Raw genomic sequence first — 20,469 nt, forward strand, 5'->3', positions numbered from 1 at the left:
TTCCGGCCCCCATATATGAACCGGCTCCATATAAAGTCAATCGGTTCACTTATATGTGAATTGGATGCATTTTGAACCGGGTCTGAAAAGAGTAAACAATACAGGAGATGAGCCTGTACAACTAACCCCCTGGTTCACACCTATGCGGCCGTGTTTTGCACGGGCGCAAGAGCCCATTAGTTTGAATGGACTCCCGTACCCCGTAGAGAAGAAGTCCCTGCACTTCTGAAAACGCAACCCGCACGGGAACCTAGGTTTCCCATTGCGGGCGGCGAGCCATTAGAACCAAATAGCACCCGATCGCAGGTTCGCATTCCTGTGCAGTTGGTGCGGATGCACGGATTTTCGTGCGGATCCGCAGCGGCACCACCCGCACAGATGTGAACCTAGCCTGAAGAGAAGGCTGCAGCTCAGATCTAATGATAGCTGTAGTGACCCCTCTGCTTTAAAAGTTAGTAGTCAGACCAATACATGCATCATACACAGCTGAAACCACCTTAGAGTCCCTTTTTTGTAAGCTCAGAAGAATCAATGAAATTAATAGGATGCAGAGCAGGCAGTAGGTCATGACGGGTGTCATCGCCCTCCTAATATTAAGCAGCCCAACAGTGCAGCAAAGGGGGACGGCTCACAAGAGTACGCACATGACATCTAGATTGTAAGCTCCCAGGATCAGGGCCCTCCTAACCCTCTTGTATTGAACTGTATTGTTGCTGTATTGTCCCCCATTATATTGTAAAGTGCTGAGCAAACTGTTGGCGCCATATAAATCCTGTATAATAATAATAATAATATATAAATCCTGTATAATAATAATAATAATAATATCATTTGGAATATAAAAAAATTCCTGCAAGTACCGACTGACAAAAGCTCAAACATAATATATGCTCCAACCTATCCTTCCAGCCCCAAGTCCAATCTTTAACAAACTCGTGCAGACTCCACCTCCACAACATCGCCAAAATCCGCACGTTCCTAACCCCAGAAACCACTAAACAGCTCATCCACTCCCTCATCATATCGCGACTCGACTACTGCAACTCCCTCCTCACTGGCCTGCCTCGCCGCTGGCTATCCCCGCTTCAGTCCATCCTGAATACGGCAGCCAGACTCATTCACCTTTCCAACCGCTCCGTTTCCGCCACCCCCCTCTGCCAATCCCTCCACTGGCTTCCGATTGCCCAACGGATCAAATTCAAAATCCTAACACTGACATACAAAGCTGTCCACCATACTGCCCCGAACTACATCACCGACCTAATATCCAAGTACCACCCAACACGCACACTCCGCTCCTCACAAGACCTCCTTCTCTCTAGTTCCCTGGTCTCCTCCTCCCATGCCCGCCTCCAGGACTTCTCCAGGGTGTCACCCATCCTCCAGGGTGTCACCCTCCCTGCCCCAACCCATCAGATTATCACCTACTCTCCTCTTTTAGGTGCACCCTGAAAACGCACCTCTTCAGGGAAGCCTACCCCACCCCCTGCTAACCTGCCGACCTCCTCCACTCTTCCTACCACTCCATCCCCCACAGCTATCTCCTCCTGTGCCACCATCCCCTCCCTCCTAGATTGTAAGCTGGAAAGAGCAGGGCCCTCGATCCCCTCATGTTTTGCATTGTATTGGTATTGTTCTGTCACATGTTCTGTCCCCCTTTGTAATGTACAGCGCTGAGCGAACTATTGGCGCTTTATAAATACTGTATTATAATAATAATAATAATAAGCCGCAATTATCTGTCCGAGTCAAGAATCCTTCAACACAATGAGCAAAAACAGAATTTAATTTGATAATTTACAGACAGCCGGAGCCAGTACAGAATAAACAAATCTGCTTATATACTTTATTATTAGTGCTTATATTGCTAGAAATAAAACATCTGGATTTCTCTTGTAGCATACGGAATCGTTCAAAAAACATTGCGGACTTTTCCTAACCATTATTTTAATTTATAGAATAAGAAGGACAGAGGGCAAGAGGCGGCATGTACATCCGCTCCTACTTCAGAGGGTGGAGTACGCGCCACCCGACACCTCGTCAGTCCTTGACACCTCAGTGACCACTCTCTCACGCTCGCTCTCTCTCTCGCTCTCTCTCTCCTACTCACAGGGACTAAAACAAAAATAAGGAAAAAGAAAAAAAAACAAAAAACACAAACTGTTGAAACAAACTGAACGTCGTCAACCGAAGTGTCCCTTGAGAGTGCCGGCATCCTTTGCTTTCAACATAAACAGTACTTTCCGTCAGTGCCATTCAAGCTGCTGCCAATGTGCAGCCCATAAAACTGTCAGCAATCAAGATCAATGCTGGACAAGACTGCTGCTTCCTCCCCATTTTGGGAAGGTTTCAGGAGGGTCCTCTGCTGGCATAAGCCCAAACGCACGTCAGAAACATGCTGGAAAGTGAGAAAGACTGGATCCGGAACACGTTGCATTGACTTACAGAGGAGACCAATGTCTTCCAACGCCGCCTTGGCAGAGGGGAGGGGGGAAAAAAAAAAATATACAGGTTGTTCCACAGTCCAGCGACTGGGGACCGGAGTCCGTGGAAGAGCTTCCTCAGTGTCGCCTCATTTTTACTTTCCGGGCTGGGCTTCCCTCATCCTCCCCCGTATCTGTGTAGCTGTCCACATACTCGTAGGGCCTCCGCCAATAGTTCTCAGAGCTGACAATGCTCCGTCTCCTTGGTTTTGGTAAAAGTACAGATCTTCGGTTTTCTTCTTTATCCATTTCAAGAACACGAGGTCTGAGGAACGAGACAAAAAAAAAAAAAAATAATAGGGTTTAATGATAGGATTCAGCTGCTGCCTCCAATGGATTCCATATACATGAACCAGTTAAAGCGTTTTTGCATTTTTATCAGCACTATAATCAAGACCAAAAACACTAAGTATTCCAATCTTAACCCCTTGGTGCCGGCACCTCCTGGCCCTTTAAGGGTTTCAGAAGCCAGGGGCAGGGTTTTAGGGTCATGTGACCGCTGTGATTTGCAGTCACATGATCAGGAAACTTCCTGATCGAAAGAGGAGATGGGGACCTGTGAGTACCGGACCATGTGTGCTGGGAGCGCTCTCAGCACATAGGTTTTTCTTAATTGCACGCAAAAGTGCAGCCGCTCACCGTCAAGGCCCAGACACCGGGAGGCCACACATTTGCCTGCGGCCGGCACCAAGAGGTTAAAGTAACTAAAAGGCAAAACTAGCTTTTTTTTCAGTGTTAATACAGTAAGGGAAGTTTATAACCCGGTCAGGTTTTTTATTTTTTTCTCTCTTCACCATGTCACATTGGGTAGGTTTCCCTTCACTTCCTGTCCCATAGCCAAAAATAGAAAGGGAGGAGGGAATCCTTCCAAAACTAGGTAATCCTCTTGTGTCACCAATACTAGTGTCGCCATTGGAAGATTTACCCTCTACTAGCGTTCTGATGGCAACCCACAATTTGGGATTCCTTTACTTTCAATAATAACAGTAAACTGAACAAATAGAGAGGTTGAATCTGCCCAAAAGGGCCCACAGACCGCAATAAAAACCTCAAATCTGAAACCAATATAGTGGCGCCTCCTTAATACACACATTTGAAAGAAAAAAAAAAAAAGATATACACACACACACACACACACACACACATATATATACATACATACATACATACAGTTGTGACCAAAATTATTCAACCCCCACTGAAATTGAGTGTTTTGGCCAGTTTGACATTGCTTTTGATCATTCAGTCATCTTGCTTACATTTACATTAAAGAGGCACTTGTAGGTCAGACAAATATAACATAACAGTTATAATGAAATAACCACAAATGTCTTTTCTGTGCTCACAGCATTATCAGTTTTATTCAACCCCCAAGTGACATTCAATCTTAGTACTTAGTACAGCATCCTTTTACAGTTATAACAGCTTTTAAACGTGAAGCATAGCTTGACACAAGTGTCTTGCAGCGATCTACGGGTATCTTCGCCCATTCTTCATGGGCAAAGGCCTCCAGTTCAGTCACATTCTTAGGCTTGCGCACTGCAACTGCTTTCTTTAAGTCCCACCAGAGGTTCTCAATCGGATTTAAGTCTGGTGACTGCGATGGCCACTCCAAAATGTTCCAGCCTTTCCTCTGCAACCATGCTCTAGTGGACTTGGAGGTATGCTTGGGATCATTGTCCTGTTGAAAGGTCCAACGTCTCCCAAGCCTCAGGTGTGTGACGGACTGCATCACGTTTCCATCCAATATCTCCTGGTACTGAAGAGAATTCATGGTACCTTGCACACGCTGAAGCTTCCCTGTACCTGCAGAAGCAAAACAGCCCCAAAGCATGATTGACCCTCCACCATGCTTCACAGTAGGCAAGGTGTTCTTTTCATCATAGGCCTTGTTCTTCCTCCTCCAAACATAGCGTTGATCCATGGGCCCAAACAGTTCTAATTTTGTTTCATCAGTCCACAGAACACTATCCCACAACTTTTGTGGTTTGTCCACATGGCTTTTGGCATACTGCAGTCGACTCTTCTTATTCTTTGGAGACAGCAAGGGGGTACGCCTGGGAGTTCTGGCACGGAGGCCTTCATTACGCAGTGTGCGTCTTATTGTCTGGGCTGAAACTTCTGTACCCACATCTGACAAATCTTTTCTCAGTTCCTCAGCAGTCACACGGGGACTTCTCTCCACTCTACGCTTCAGGTAGCGCACAGCAGTCGAAGTCAGCATCTTCTTTCTGCCACGACCAGGTAGCGTTTCAACAGTGCCCTTTGCCTTGAATTTGCGAATGATGCTTCCTAAGGTGTCTCTTGGTATGTTTAACATCTTTGCAATCTTCTTATAGCCATTGCCCTTCCTGTGAAGAGAAATCACCTCTTCTCTTGTCTTCCTGGACCATTCTCTTGCCTTCACCATGTTTGTAACCACACCAGTAAATGTCTAGAAGGAGCTGAGTATCACAGTCATTTTAAAGCTGCCTAATTGGTGCTTATTATGCTTGATTGCTGCTCGGTGACATCCACAGGTGTTTTCAATACCTGATGGAAAGCACCTGTATGAACCTCTGTTCTTCAGAGTGGTAGTCTTTAAGGGGTTGAATAATTGTGGCAATGAAGAAACCACATAAGAACCATTTACTACTGTATTACATAAACAATTGATGTCATTTTAGTTGCATTTGGGTAGTTACAACGTCCTTGTAGGATTTGATTCTGAATACAATTCCAAATGTACACTATAGTCCCTAAACCCCTTTACAGCATTGGGGGTTGAATAATTTTGGTCACAACTGTACATACATATACACACACATATATACATACACACACACACACACACACACACACATATACACATACACACATATATACACACACACACACATATATACACACACATATATACACACACATATATACACACACACACACACACACACACACATATATACACACACACACACACACACACACACACACTTTTTTTATTAGTGACAAACATGAATGTGAAAACCAAGTGCACGGGTTAGTTTGTTAGGTGTACAAACACTAATAGACCATTATTAATATTCACAAAGATAGGAACTTGCTGAATGTATAGTGGTAAGCACAAGTCTATAGAACCTGAAATATAAATTCTAAACAAAATAAAAGTCCACTTAGGTGCATTTCCCAAAATCACACTGTGCTATGGAGCCTTTAACCACTTCAATAATCGGGCACTTTTACCCCCTTCCTGCCCATGCCGATTTTCAGGTTTCAGCGCCCTCAAAGTTTGGGTACAGTGTCACATGACCGCTCAATTGTCAAACTAAAATTTTATCATTTCCTTCACACAACCAGAGCTTTCTTCTGGTGGTATTTAATCACCACTGGGGTTTTTATTTTTTGCTAAATTTAAAAAGAAAAAAAAAAACAAAAAAAAACAAAAAAACTGAAAATTTCGAAAATACAAAAAACACATTTGTTTCTGCTATAAACGTTTGCAAATAATTGTGCTTTATAAAATTTAGGCCAAGATGTATTCTGCTACATTTCTTTGGTGAAAATAATCCAAATCCGTATTTATTATTTAGTCTGTAGGAAAGTTATAGAGATCACAAAACTATGGAATATATTGGAAAACTGATCGACCCTGAAGTACTGACGGCCAATCTAATTTCTTGAGGCCCCCCAAATGTCAGGACGGGACAGATAACCCCCAAATGACCCCTTTTTGCAAAGTAGACAGTCTGATGTATTTCACAAGAGGCATGGAGAGTTTTTTGAAGTTTAAAATTTTTTAATTACTTCATTTTCCGAAAAAGGACAAAAAAAATTAAACCATTTTTTTAATTACATTTTTTCTCTAAGACTCTCATATTACATTATGACCAAAGTAGTACAATGTTACCATAGTAACATTGTACTACTTTGGGGACGTGATCAGAATTTTTTTTTTCCACACACAATTTGATTGCTTATAGCAAAGAATTTAACTGAATGAAAATCGACTCAGCTTTTTTGTGGCGATTAGCCACAGCTAATGTCATGGACAGGCTGGGCCAGTCACAGCCCATCTGTGTCATGTGATCACTGACCATTCACAGCTAGACACTTGTATACAATGGATGGCATGAAAAGGAAGCCATCCATTGTATACAACTGTCATGTGACCTGCTTTGATTGGTTACAGCAGGTCACATGGTACTGACAACAGGGCAGGTACACAGATCTGTCATCGGCTGTCTCGGAGGTACACAGCAGCCGGTGACAGATCTCACCACAGCACGGCCCTGAGGGCACGCGCAAAGCACGATCCAGGAAGGTCGTCATATGATGCCCTACCGGAGGGACAAGGTTCGCCCGGCCGTCATTTGAATATAGGCTGGGCAGGAAGTGGTTAAGAGGATGCTGGGTCATGCCAATCTCCCAAAACTTTACCACTTGTGCTCATAAAAAAGTGCACAGAGGATTTTGACATCTTTTTACAGGATGGTCAGACCACACTAAATTCCCCAAGGATGTTTTCTCATGAGGTAAGTCTCCAAACTCTCCTTCATTCGGTTGTGTCACGATGAAGCAGGAACATTCGTTTAAAGGCATCTTAGGGTAGTATTTATCAAGAATGAATATTCAGAGAAAAGAAAAAAAAAAATCACTCACATTAAACAGTGACTGCAATACCAGCATCAGTATACACTGTATACTGCAATCAGTGAAAAATGAGTGATTTTTCTATTATTTATTACAGGTACTTATATAGAGCCATCCATTTACACAGCGCTTTACATATATATTGTACATTCACATCACTCCCTAACCCTCAAGGGACGTACAATCTAAGGTCCCTAACCCTCAAGGGGCGTACAATCTAAGGTCCCTAACCCTCAAGGGGCGTACAATCTAAGGTCCCTAACCCTCAAGGGGCGTACAATCTAAGGTCCCTAACCCTCAAGGGGCGTACAATCTAAGGTCCCTAACCCTCAAGGGGCGTACAATCTAAGGTCCCTAACCCTCAAGGGGCGTACAATCTAAGGTCCCTAACCCTCAAGGGGCGTACAATCTAAGGTCCCTAACCCTCAAGGGGCGTACAATCTAAGGTCCCTAACCCTCAAGGGGCGTACAATCTAAGGTCCCTAACCCTCAAGGGGCGTACAATCTAAGGTCCCTAACCCTCAAGGGGCGTACAATCTAAGGTCCCTAACCCTCAAGGGGCGTACAATCTAAGGTCCCTAACCCTCAAGGGGCGTACAATCTAAGATCCCTAACCCTCAAGGGGCGTACAATCTAAGGTCCCTAACCCTCAAGGGGCGTACAATCTAAGGTCCCTAACCCTCAAGGGGCGTACAATCTAAGGTCCCCAACTCACATTCATACATACACATACTAGGGACAATTTAGACAGGATCCAATTCACCTACCAGCATGTCTTTGGAGTGTGGGAGGAAACCCACGCAGACACAGGGAGAACATGCAAACTCCAGGCAGGTGGTGCCGTGGTTGGGATTTGAACCAGCAACCCGAGTACTGCCAGGTGGAAGTGCTAACCACTTAGCCACTGTGCTGCCCCTTTTATCTGAATACTCGATCATGATAAATACTACACTCAGTGATAAAGCAGGGAACATCCATTCAATAGCATCTGAGTGTACTTAAATGACACAACTGAATGAAGGAGAGTTTGGAGACTTACCTCATGAGAAAACATCCACAACATGCACTTTTTATGAACACGTGGTGAAGGTTTGGAAGATTGGCATGACCCAGCATCCTCGTAAAGGCTCCATAGCGCAGTGTGGTGTTGGGAAATGCACCCAAGTGGATTTAGTTTATAACTATATTTAAAGTTTTGTGGACTTGTGCTTACCACTATACATGGAGCAAGTGCCCATCTTTGTATGGAGCAATAGAAACCTGACAGGTGTTCTAATCCCTCCCCACTCCAAAAAATAAAAAAAAGTGTTAAAAAACTTCTCTAAAAATTAGTCATTGCAATTGTTCAACCCAAAGCCCTGGCCTTACAGTACTTTACTACAAGTTGTCCTCAGTCTTCAAGGCCAACTCTACCTGGGAGGACTGAGGATACACTGAATGCAAGTCTGTCCAGGAAGATTAAAGACGTATGGCCAAAGCGGATTAAGCTCTACTTCTCCTGTAGGTCACTTTGTTCTGCACTCCTGTGACCCAGATTCAGGTAACAGCAGGGCTAAAGCCTGATATCGTCTGTCATCAACTTAGTCAGTCCACACTCTGGGGGAAACCTGACTTTAATGTCGGGATCCACCCAGATGTTTGAACCCCCCCAGTGAGCTTTGGAAGGTAAAGCAGAGAGCCGGTCACTAAACCAAGCACACAGCAGTCTCTGATCACTCTGTTCTCAGTCTAAGACAGGGGTAGGCAACCTGCGGCTCTCCAGCTTCTGCAGGACTACAAGTTCCATCATGCCTCTGCAAGTCATAGCTGTAACTGTCAGTTTTGTAATGTTGCAATTCCTCATGGGAAATGTAGTTCAACAGCTAGAGAGCTGCAGGTTGCCTACCCCTGGTCTAAGAGGTGGTAGATGACAGATTGAGCATCCGATTGATGCTGCATCCACCCAAGTGAGGGGTTTTTTTTTTTTACAAAAAAAAAAAACAAAACAAAAAAAACCCTCATACTTCTCTTAGGGCCAATTTACACATGTGACAGTGACCAGTGTTTTACCGCAAGGTAAAACGTGTCATTGCAGAGACATATTGGAAACAATTGTTTCCTATGAATCCCATTCACACTGCAATGCAGCCTGGCTGTTGCTGCAATGAAATGAAGAAAATGCTGCATTGTATCGCAGCACACCGTCCAGAATCGCATTGCAATAGTCAGGCAGCACATTAAGCTGCTGGACATTGCTGTGAACAAAGTTTTTGTACGCTTCAAAAAAAAAAAAAAAAAAAAAGCCAATACAAAAAACAAAGCTGTACAATGCGCTGAATTGTGCACCACACTGCTCCCCCTAGCACAGGCAGCACCGGAGGGCTGTCACAACAGTAAAGTGTGAATTCACCCAAAAGGATATATTATGCATGAGGGTGTGATAGGCATCCCCCCGCCGAGTGCGGTGTTACCACAGCACTCTTCCTTTTACAGCATTATGATTAACAAAGTAACAGGGATGGCACCACCACTCTCTGCATCATCCAGGAACACTCAGCTATGGGAGAAGCTCAGAGGAAAAAGGAGCCTCCGAGCCAAATTTTAGCATGGACATTTATAGCATTAGAATGAAATTTCAGAGACCGATTTATATATAAAGCTGAACTCCAGGCAGTTCTACAACAAGGCACACATTAATACACCTTGGAATTATATAATAAACCGGTATATGCAGTTTTAAATTCAAGCAGTGTAAGTAAAATGAATTTGATGTACAGGCTATATAATAGGACAGAAGAAGATACCAAATTAGGTCAGATGGGGATGAGAAAAAGGAGGACAAGGAACCATGGAGGTGTTCTGCAATGCAATCAGCATGCTGATAGAAGGATAGAGCAGAGATGAACTCATTTGTGTGCAGTTTCTCCTTTCACTATGCGGTCACAGGGTGGGTGGAGGTAGGCAAAAGACCAAAGAAATGGTAGCAGAGAACGATCTATTCCCCCAACACTGCCGGACCGGACTGAGCTGTATGGCAAAGCTGTGTAAACCTCAGGACTCAATACAAATCCTTTGGAAGGAAAAACAGCTCCCATATACAGTATGTATTTTATGTGTGTAGTCAGCCATTTGCCTGGAGGTCAACTGGAAAGCTCTATTCTATGTTACAGTAATGGTTGGGTGTCAGAATGAAGACTGTGGGAACGGTGCATCACCCCCAATTATTGCAGCACTCTAACAAGATATGCACATCCCAAGGACAAAAAAAAAAAAAAAAAAAAAAGTTAACCGACCAAGCCACAGAGTAACCCGGGAAGAGTCTGCAGTCATTTCCATACCTGTGAGCTGCGTCAGGATCAGCTTTGCGGTGGGAGCGTTTTGGTTTCAGGATTTGCTGCCTGTTGTTCCCAGACAGTCGTTCAGGATGATAAATTCCACTAAGGGCCTTTTCCAAGCGTGGAGCCTCTGTTCTAGTTCTGGCAATAAAAGAGAAACCACACTAATATATATACTGCAGCATCCAGATGTAAGCAGAGCAGAACTGCAAAGGGAAATACAATTTGATTGCATCAAGGCAGGACACAACCCAGGAGCATGTAGCCTACATGCTAGAAAAAAAACAAAACAAACAAAAAAAAAAAAAAAACTACACAGTTGGCACTTAACATTTTCAAACCTATTCTCTACAGCTGTCAAGTAAAGCTTACCAGACCTTAGATGCAATGTCTGCATTTGTTTTTACTTTTTAAGCCAACACTTTCAGCAAGTACAGAATATCTTTTGAGCTTGCCAGAAATGCTGCGACCTTGTCACTTCTGTTTGTAGCCCATCCAGGGTGGCAATCATGGCTTCCTCCATACAGCTGAGGAGTGAGCACAGCCACCCAGGGAAAGGAAGGGTGTTATTTGCAGCATTAAATAGGTGAAAATAAAAAAAAAAAAAAAGGAAAAAACAAACAAAAAGATGTAGCCAACCACATTTAAGGACTTGCAAGCTGTAATAAATTACATTTGAGTTTAAATGCACTTTAAAAACAAAAAAAACTTTACATTTTAAAAACATCTAAAAACCTATACGTCCTGTCTGCTATTCGCCCTGAAGTCTGGAATGGCAGGTTTTTTTGAAACATAGTGGAACAAGCTTTTCCAGCCGCCACAGGTGGAATCTGACTGGATGTTATGGGCAACAGTGTGACACTGAGAACCAAAAAGGCACATTTCAGGGTTATGGGGGGAGGGTTAGGGGGGGGAAAACAAAAAACAACCCCATCCCACACAGATCTAAAGCATTAAAAAGAGAAAATTAATATATCACACATACACAATTAGGGTAGAGAAAAATTCAGTAGCAGTTCCCCCAAAACAGTATTAAACCCAAAAACAAACATTTTGCTGCTTACCAATTATTAGGCTCCATGCACACTGGGCATTAGCTGTGTAAAGTCACGTTTTTGCAAAAGCATTTAGCACCATTTTGCCGCGTTTGTGGTTTTAAGTGTGGTTTTACCCCCCCTTCCCAAAAAAAATAAAAAGGTTTTTTTTTGCTAAAAAAAAAAAAAAGTCCTAAAAAGCCAGTTTGCTACGATTTACAGCATTTTTCAGCATTAAAAATTTTTTCCCAGCAAAAACAAAAAAAAAAGGCAATTACAGTCTGTGTCCATGGACACATAGAACATGCTGGGGAGTTCACTGGCTGTAGAAAAAAAAAACACAAAACAAAAACAAAAAAAAAAAAAAAGCAAAAAATAAGCAGCTGTAAAAATGTCCAGTGTGCATAGACTTAGATGTGGTGGCTGCATTAGTTTCCTTTTCAGGCTCTTTGCAAACGTTCATCTACTGATTCAGCCAGCAAGTCTGTTTTTCAAAAGCTCAAACTCTCCAGCAGAATGTATCAGTTTACATGGATGAGACGAACCATTTTCCATTGGTAGGGGTGATTCAATGATCAGCTTTTATTTTTTTTCAGATTTTATTTATTCACGTAATATCTTTATCCCAAAAGGTAAACAAACTTCTGTAAATTATAAAGTGTTAGCAGATTTAAATACTTTCCCTGAAGCCAAACAGCAGCTAATAACTGGAACACTCGTCTCCACCCCAGGCTGAAAAAAAACAAAAAAACAAACAAAACAAAGGGGCACACAAACAATTCTGCTGTCTGCTGTGCCCCCTGTGCTCCTTCACCCAGAGTGCAGGCCCTCTAATATAGGAGGTGCGCTACTGGCCAGATCACCAGGTGGAGAAAAAAAAAAAAAAAAAAAAAAAAAAGGAAGGGGGTGGAGGCGATTGGTTTGGGGATTAGTACTGCAGTAAACACGTACCCGAGCCCATTCTCGATCCAGCATTGCCCCGCCTGCAGCAGCTCTTCTCCCCTGTTCCTGTATTCACAGGAAGCCTTGACAGTGGCAGGAATCAGTTCTCCTGTTACTTCCCCTGTTAGTATAGCCGGGAAGGAATGTATTGAAATGCGATCTGCATTGCAATATATTCAGTGGAGCCCAGAGAAGACATGCATGTCTCAAAAGAGAACCTGTCACCAAAAATTCATCACATAGGGGACCCTACGTGATGGGAGGGAGATGTTACACCCAAGAACATAAAACCCCCCTCCCCCCCCCCCCCCAAAAAAAAATAAATAATTGAGGCCCCCCACATATACGCACGTACGAATGTAACACACCATGGGCGTCTACGCATGAAAACGATTGCCATACATTGTCTGAACGACAGCAATATTTTCTAGCACCAGACCGCCACTAAACTGATGACCTGTAGATCTTTTGAAGAGTCACCTATAGAAAATATAGGGCACTGAAGTTTGTCACCATTTCACAGATGCACACAAAATGTAAAGGTTTGACATTTTGGGTATTAACCCGGTGCAACCTCGTCTTACCAAAAAAAATTGGGTAATTTATTGCGTTTGTTTGCCCTAAAATTCACTTTAGTGTGTTTTTTTTTACTGAAATATTATATATCCTAGACCTTTGGGGTAATATTGTGTGACGTAAATTGGAACTACCACCCCTTTTATTTTAGGGTGTCTGCTTTGAGAAAATATATTTGGGGGTTGTGTGTAATCTTCAGGCACAAAATGATTATTTGGACATGTATGCAAAAAACAACTGTGGCAACAAAAAGGGATAACAAAATGAAAAGCAAAAATGTTCAACTTACTTTCTAAGTATTACCACAGCACGTCTCTCCTTTATGTCTTGTGGTCTAATGCAGTGTGTGATCTCATCTGCTGCGTACCCACTGCAAGAAAGAAAAAAAAAAAAACAAACAAACAATTAAAACACTTTTCTCCACTTTTTTTTTTTAAACTCGTGAACCATATTATTGATATAAACAGAAGACTTGTATAGCACAGTTTGCATAGCACCAGGGGAGGACTGACCATTCGGGCACTGCCCGAGAGCCCAGGGTCAGTGGGGGGCCCCATGAAATGCCCCTGGTACCTTTCATAGGCTTTTTTGGGTGTGGTTTCAGTGTGAGCGAGGACACAGGGGCCCCATGATCTCCTATTGCCCGGGGGCCCCATGAGTTGTCAGTCCGCCCCTGCACAGCACATTACAAAATGTAGGCAGACAGTACACTTACAATAAGATTCAATCCAACAGGAATTACAGGACCCGGCTCGTTGGAGCTTACAATCTAAATGGCATAAAAACGAACACGCAGTAACACACCAACTACGCACAAGTAGACCATGCTACTGGATCCTTTGACAGTCGTTTCAACTCTACAATCACCACACATTACATTCTTACACAAATCCAGCGAAGTAAAAAAAAAACTGTTCAAAGACAAAAATACAAGTAGCGCACAGATAAAACTGGATATCATAAATGTCTAAACATTGACTAAACACCAGTTTTACAGAAGTATACAACAAAAAAAGGAAGAAGACCATCATATATCAAAAAGAAAAAGTCTAATAACACCTCTTGGACTGAGCCAAGAGGTGCAAGATGCAATCATAGTGCTCTGCTGGCTCGCTGACAATGAAAAGGGGAAATTAAACCAACATTAATCGGCTGCAAGAGTCAGGGATGGAGTGGGAATTGTAAAAGCAATCATTCACTAGTAATACTGCATCGAACGATAAGAAGCACCACTGGCAGAGAAAGTGCAAGTTCATTCCTTGCTCCGAAGGCACAAGACTGAAGATCCTGTTTCACAGCCTACACTCTCCTAATATGGATGCTGTCAGGGCAAGCAGGAGTGTTTCCAAAATTGGAAAAGCTGCCTGGGTCACTCAATGTCCCCTTCAGCTCAACCTCAATATGGGACAGAAATCACACACACGTATTCAGAGTTTAATAATACAATCAGGCTCTGGACACGAGGCTCAGATAAAGTAAACAAAGGACCAGACTCATAGGTGTTATTTACTAAAGCTGGAGAGTACAAAATCAGGGTCACTTCTCCATAGAAACCAGTCAGCTTCCAGGTTTTACTGCCAAAGCTTCATTGAACAAGCTGAGGTTAGAAGCCGATTGGTTTCTATGCAGAAGTGAGTCTGATTTTGCACTCTCCAGCTTTAGTAAATAAACCCCATAGCATTAAAAAAAAAAAAAAAGATATGAGGACATTAATAAGACTTAAAGTGGAGCTGGGAGGGAAAAAAAAAAAAAAAAAAAAAAAAAAAAAAAAAAACACCTGTAGCTGCTGACTTTTAATATACAGCCACTTACCTGTCCCCCGGTCCAACGGTGTCCTCACCACGGCTGGTTTCATCGGCCATCTTCTCTCCCCGGAGTCGGCATCTTCAGTGTGGGCACCTGGATGTGACAGTTTGTGGCTTCACAGCCGGGTGCCCACTGTGCATGCCCGAGAAGCGCTGCATTTTGTGAATGGCCCCGTAGTCTTCTGGGACCTGTCACGTGTCCCAGAAGACTACAGGGAGGGAGGACAACTTCCGCTTGCCTAGGCGATCGCAGCAGAAGTGGGAGCGGATACCTGTCAAATTTGGGTACCCGCTTCCCCCCAGCTCCCCAAAGGTGCCAATCCTTAATGGGGACTGGGGGACAAAGTCTTGAAGTGGAAGTTTCCCTTTTCTTTGGGAAGTTATAAAAAAAAAAAAAACAAAAAACAAAAAAAAAAAAAAGAACACAACTTGAATACTCACCTTGGTTGATGCAGCATCAATCCATGCTGCTGAACACTCAGTTCTCAGTCTTCACAGAGCACAGAGACAGTAACTTGTCAGTCACCAACTCTGTGCTCTGCCCCCCAGCACTCACTGGAGTGTGGGACCAAAACTAAACCCAAAACTAAACCCAACCCCAACCCAAACCCAACCCCAACCCCAACCCAAACCCTAAGTCTTTTAGCTGGCTTCTAGATTCAAAGCAAATTTGTCAAGCCTTGAAGTAGAGATTTCCTTAATTGGGAACTCAACCAACAGTTATGGTACATCAAAAATTTGTTCGCGATCAAGAAGTGGCTTGTCCGGTTCCCTCAGATTCCACCGGGTAATACAAATATAATCTGAAGCTTAACAGCTAATTACGATGTCCTTTTCAAGTGGATTACATAAAATGCTAATAAGGTTACTCCACAGAACAATCGCAGTGATCAGCAATCAGATCTGCCAGAACACCACAAACAAGGCAGTTGTGGCAATGAAGTCGATCTATGGAGTAGGTGCCTTTGCCAAGAGAATAAAGCTGACAAATGCTGTCAAAACAAACTGCCAACAGTCACACCGGGCTGTGTACACCTGCAGCCTTGTTTAAAAAATAAAAAATTGGAAGGACCTGGAAATAAACATGTGCAGGAAATTACAGCACGTGAATCAATTGCCTGCTTTGTTTAAAAGGAGGAGTGTTTGGCAGGATATGTTGGCTGTGTGCACCTGGCAAACAGATCATGTTCCCTAGGCTGCACTTAAAGTGGAACTTTGCACAACACACAACTAGGCTCTTTATTGCAGAAAAGATATTGCACCAGACACTGCAGGTCTCTTCTGCAATAAGATGAACCTACCTGCCTGCTCCCTGTAAGCATGCCCAGCTTACATTCCGGTACAGTGCCTTGATGACTACACTCCTGCATTCAAGGAGTGACTTCCTTCCGTACTGACCAATCAAGGTGGCCGAAGACTGGCACCTGGAGGAAAGCAGGGAGAAAGTTCTGACACCGCCAGTGGGGGACCTTGCAGGCATCAGACCGTTGAAGCAGACATAAGCAAATATCATGGGAGTTTAATACCACTTTAACCTTCGTAGCGGTCTGATTATGTCAGTATTTCTGTGCTCAAAGCGGTACTTTTTTTTGCATTTAAATATTTTTTTTTTAATTGTAGGCCTGTAATTTTTAGGAATAACTCACTGAAATCTGTCCGAGCAAGATTCTAGTAAACATCCCGGGTATGATAAAACTTTAAATACGAAATCATAAATTATAATTTAATCATAAAAAATATTAGATTTAATTCAATAATACAATCAAACCAAAAAGACTGAAATGTGAAATATAGCGCCAAGTTCGCACATCGCTGAGCAAAGTCACAGAATCGTTTTCAGTGTCTGATGATGAATTTCCCCCACGAATCATTATCACTCAATTCTGCAAGTGGTTCTGATTTACTATCGCTGTTCTCTAGCCGGTCTAAAACAGATTTTGACCTAAAGAGACGCTTTTTGGACGCCATGGACGTTTCTCAGTTTCCAGGCAGAAAGAACAGTAAAAATGCAGGCAGGGGGCCAGACAAAGCACTCGGGACAAAATGTATGTGAAATGGTTTGATACAGGAATGTTATACTATGTGATTTTAGTGAATGTTACTTTTTGTCATCCAAATTTCCTGCCGTTCCATCCCCCGTACGTCCTGACGTCGCAGGGGACGGAACCCAGAAGACGGATGCCGGCTTCCGCCGGAGGACATTACAGGGGACACTGCAGGGGTGACATCGCGGGAGCGCAGGACAAGGTAAGAGAAGAATAGATCCTGGAGCAATGCTGCAATGTATTCCCGAGTGTAGCTCGGGGTTACCGCTTGTGGTACTGAAATTTTACCCCGAGCTACACTCGGGAATACCGCCAGGGGGGGTTAAAAAAATAGAACTGAAGTGTTGAAACAACTAGCAGCCAGGCTATTTATCACAGAAGAGATATGCGATGCATGCATCTCCTGCAAACAGAAAAAAAAAAAAAAAAAACTTACCTGCTTCTTCACAGGTTTCTTTACAGCAACCACTGCGCTGGAATGAAAACTATACATGAGCAGGCCTTAGATCATCCCATGGCAGCCCACCAAGAAGTCGGTGAGAAGATAGGTCAGCAGTGGCACGGGATGTTGGACACCGGATGGTTGGAGCAGTGAAGAGTTTTTCCAGCTTTACTTTCACTTTAAAACCCAACGTTAGCTTTCTGGTTCCAAACAAACTACTACCTTCACTAAACAGGCTGCTACATGCACTGTATCAGCGTTTCTCAACCTTTTTTCAGTCAAGGCACCCTTTAAAATTATGGACAATCCCGAGGCACCCCATTCTAAAATGTGGAAAACGATTCTAATAGTTCTATATAAACACAGTAACACCCACACACCTAGGACACCCAACATTAGAGGTGATTTATTCTTCCAAAGCAAATACATTTTTGCACAATGGTACTGACTAGTATTCCCATGTTTCTCATCTCCCTCAGTTTTTATCCATCACTGAGTTAATGTGACTCCAGAACTGATGGAGAGGGGCGGGGGAGGGTCAAACTAGGATACTGTGCAGGTAGCAGACATCCTCCTTATCAACTGATGACATCACTGATTGTCAGGACACCAGCTGAGCACTGCTCAGCCATTCACAGGAAGCCTTGTATTTTATGAATAGGTATAAAGCTACCTCTGTTTTGCCAAGTTGGAGATTGTGCCGCTGTCCGCCTGACTTTCCAACTCGGCTAATCAGAGGAAACCTTGCACTTGTTCATAAAATTCAAGGCTTTCTGTGAATGGATCAGAGTGCTTTGATTCTGTTCCAGGGACATGATAGGAAGTCCCCACCTCGCTGCTGGAACACAGCAATGTATACTCCATTTAGATGATGCTATGTACAGTTTATACCGCGCTCACAGCAGAACATCTTAGTGAAGGCAAAAGTTCGCATGGACCAGCTTGGTCCAGATTATTTTAAAAAAGTGACAGAAAGCTGAAGTTAGGCTTAAAAGTTTAACTCCAGGCATGTGGCTAAATACAGAGTTAATGTGTCCCCTCCCTCTTAGAGTGTAAGCTCCCGGGATCAGGGCCCCCCTAACCCTCTTGTATTGAACTGTATTGTTTCCCGTTATATTGTAAAGCGCTGAGCAAACTGTTGGAGCTATATAAATCCTGAATAATAAAGTTAAAAAAATAAATAAAATGCTAAAATAGCTTATTGCAGATAAAAAAGGGTTAGTTCACCTTTACGATAAAAACTGCCTATGCAGGTATGGCGCGTCTTTAGAGAAAATTTATATACATATGCGCACACACGCGCACGCACACACACGCACACACACGCACACACACGCTGTACAGCGCAGATTAAAATTGAATAATGTACTTGGTATAGGCCATTTAAATGCTTCCCAAAGCCTGAATGGAATACTCCCACCTGAATACTGCTCACCTCAACCATCACATGTGAGCCCACCCCCCCAAATTTAAAACCCCTCAAATGCTCCCTCTCTCCCTGACACAAAAGCTCTAGCTCTGTATTCCTATAACAGAAGGGGCGAGCAGCAACAGAAGGGGCGAGCAGCAACAGAAGGGGCGAGCAGCAACAGAAGGGGCGAGCAGCAACAGAAGGGGCGAGCAGCAAGGACAAGGCCTCACTTAGCAACACCCTGGGAGAATTCCCTTCAGGCAGTATGTAAATGGCCTACACCTACAGCAAGGTCATTATTTAACTTTAGTCAGAGGTGCACAGTTTATTTTAGCTGCAGCGCCCCGTATCTGCAAAGGCAGTTTTTTGGTAAAGGTCAACTAACCCTTTAAAAGATCTCCAGGTTCTCTTTCATTTCAGAGGTTGTTTGGGTCAGCTTGGCTCAAACCAGTCTTTCATGGTGGACCGGTCTGGCCGCTGGGGATGCTGTAGCAGCTGTAAGTCATATTGTCTGTCTTTGTGCATGGGAACCAGCGACTTTCCCCTTGCAGGCAGAAAAAGTCCCTTGTAGGGCAACTCAGCCATTTCAGAACTGCATTTGTTTTCTTTTTTTCCTAGGTTCCTTTTTCCTTTGTTACCTGAAAATCCTCCACAACACAACATTTCCAGCCCCTTGATGACTATGATCATTCTCTGCTGAACTGACAGAATTAGTAAGTGCCGATTCACACATGTGCGGTGCGGATTGAAGCTCAGGTTTCATTGACAGTAGCTGTTCACCGGTTCAGGTCAGGTTTACATCAGGATCAGCTCAGGATTTTATCCTGTTCACATGTCAGGTTTAGACACGGTTCCCATAGAAATCAATAGCCTGTAATCCGCCCCTGAACCACACTGCTCAGAAATCAGACATGACTCTTTAAAACCACACTGGACATATGTGAACAGGCACCATGTTTTTTCACGTCATGCAGATTGGTTGCGGTTCAAACCACATCCAATTCGTATCTATGTGAACAGGCAACAGCATTCAACTCTTGGTGGGGTGTGTAAAGGAAATTTTTTTTTCGTTCAGCTGGATTCCTCCATAGCACCCTTGCCCCCAATCCTTCCAGCCAGCAGAGACATATTCTGACTGCAGCTTCTGCTGCTGTCAGAGTACACCGATCGGGGCAGCTGCTACTGATTGACAAAAAATTTCCCAGTATTTTTGTAGGACAGAAGTCAATCCAAACAATCAACTTCTGAAATATAAACCTTTTATATTTCAGTCACTAGTGAGGATACCAAGGGCGGTCCTCTAGTGCCAGCAGCTTATACCTTTCTACACACCCATAGAGCTCACTGGACATTCCATATACATTCAACTTCTGTAAAGCAGGGAAGGCCCCACTGAACAAAACTTTGACTGGTCCCTGCTGACGACCACATTTGGATGCATCTATGCTCCGCTTAAGTCTTTCCGTTGCTATTAACCTGCAATTGCATATAATCTATACAGTCTATGAACCTGGTAAGTTCATAATACTGAAATGTAACCGGTCTCATTAAGCCTCGCAGTTCACGGGTCCCTCATGCCAAGATGCTGACACTTGGCAGTCCGCTGACCTTACGCCTATGACGCTTTCTGGAGGGAACATGGATACTGACAGCTGCAGCAACACAGTGAAAGCCAAATTAAACCTGCAGCATGCTTCACTTCATACACACAGTTCTTGTGAATCAAACAAAGGAAGTGACATGACGAACCGCATCCTAATCAGATCACATGAGAGCATGGCGTTCACT

The 20,469-nt window shown here is 43.5% G+C and overlaps 1 protein-coding gene across 1 annotated transcript in view; it reads right to left on the reverse strand.

Moving 5' to 3' along the window:
- Nucleotides 1–1,768: 1,768 nt before the first annotated feature.
- Nucleotides 1,769–20,469, reverse strand: part of ALKBH5 (alkB homolog 5, RNA demethylase) — a 31,343-nt gene continuing 12,642 nt past the window's right edge. The window contains exons 3-5 of the mRNA XM_089694084.1: nucleotides 13,268–13,348; nucleotides 10,430–10,567; nucleotides 1,769–2,748 (exon numbers count right to left, since the gene is read on the reverse strand). Of these exons, the coding sequence (XP_089550210.1) occupies nucleotides 2,562–2,748; nucleotides 10,430–10,567; nucleotides 13,268–13,348 (406 nt within the window). The 3' untranslated portion in view covers nucleotides 1,769–2,561. The remainder of the gene's footprint in view (nucleotides 2,749–10,429; nucleotides 10,568–13,267; nucleotides 13,349–20,469) is intronic.

The sequence above is a fragment of the Staurois parvus genome, unplaced genomic scaffold, assembly GCF_062004578.1.
Source record: "Staurois parvus isolate SC_StPar_1 unplaced genomic scaffold, SC_StPar_1.0 ptg000649l, whole genome shotgun sequence".
Lineage (NCBI taxonomy): Eukaryota > Metazoa > Chordata > Amphibia > Anura > Ranidae > Staurois > Staurois parvus.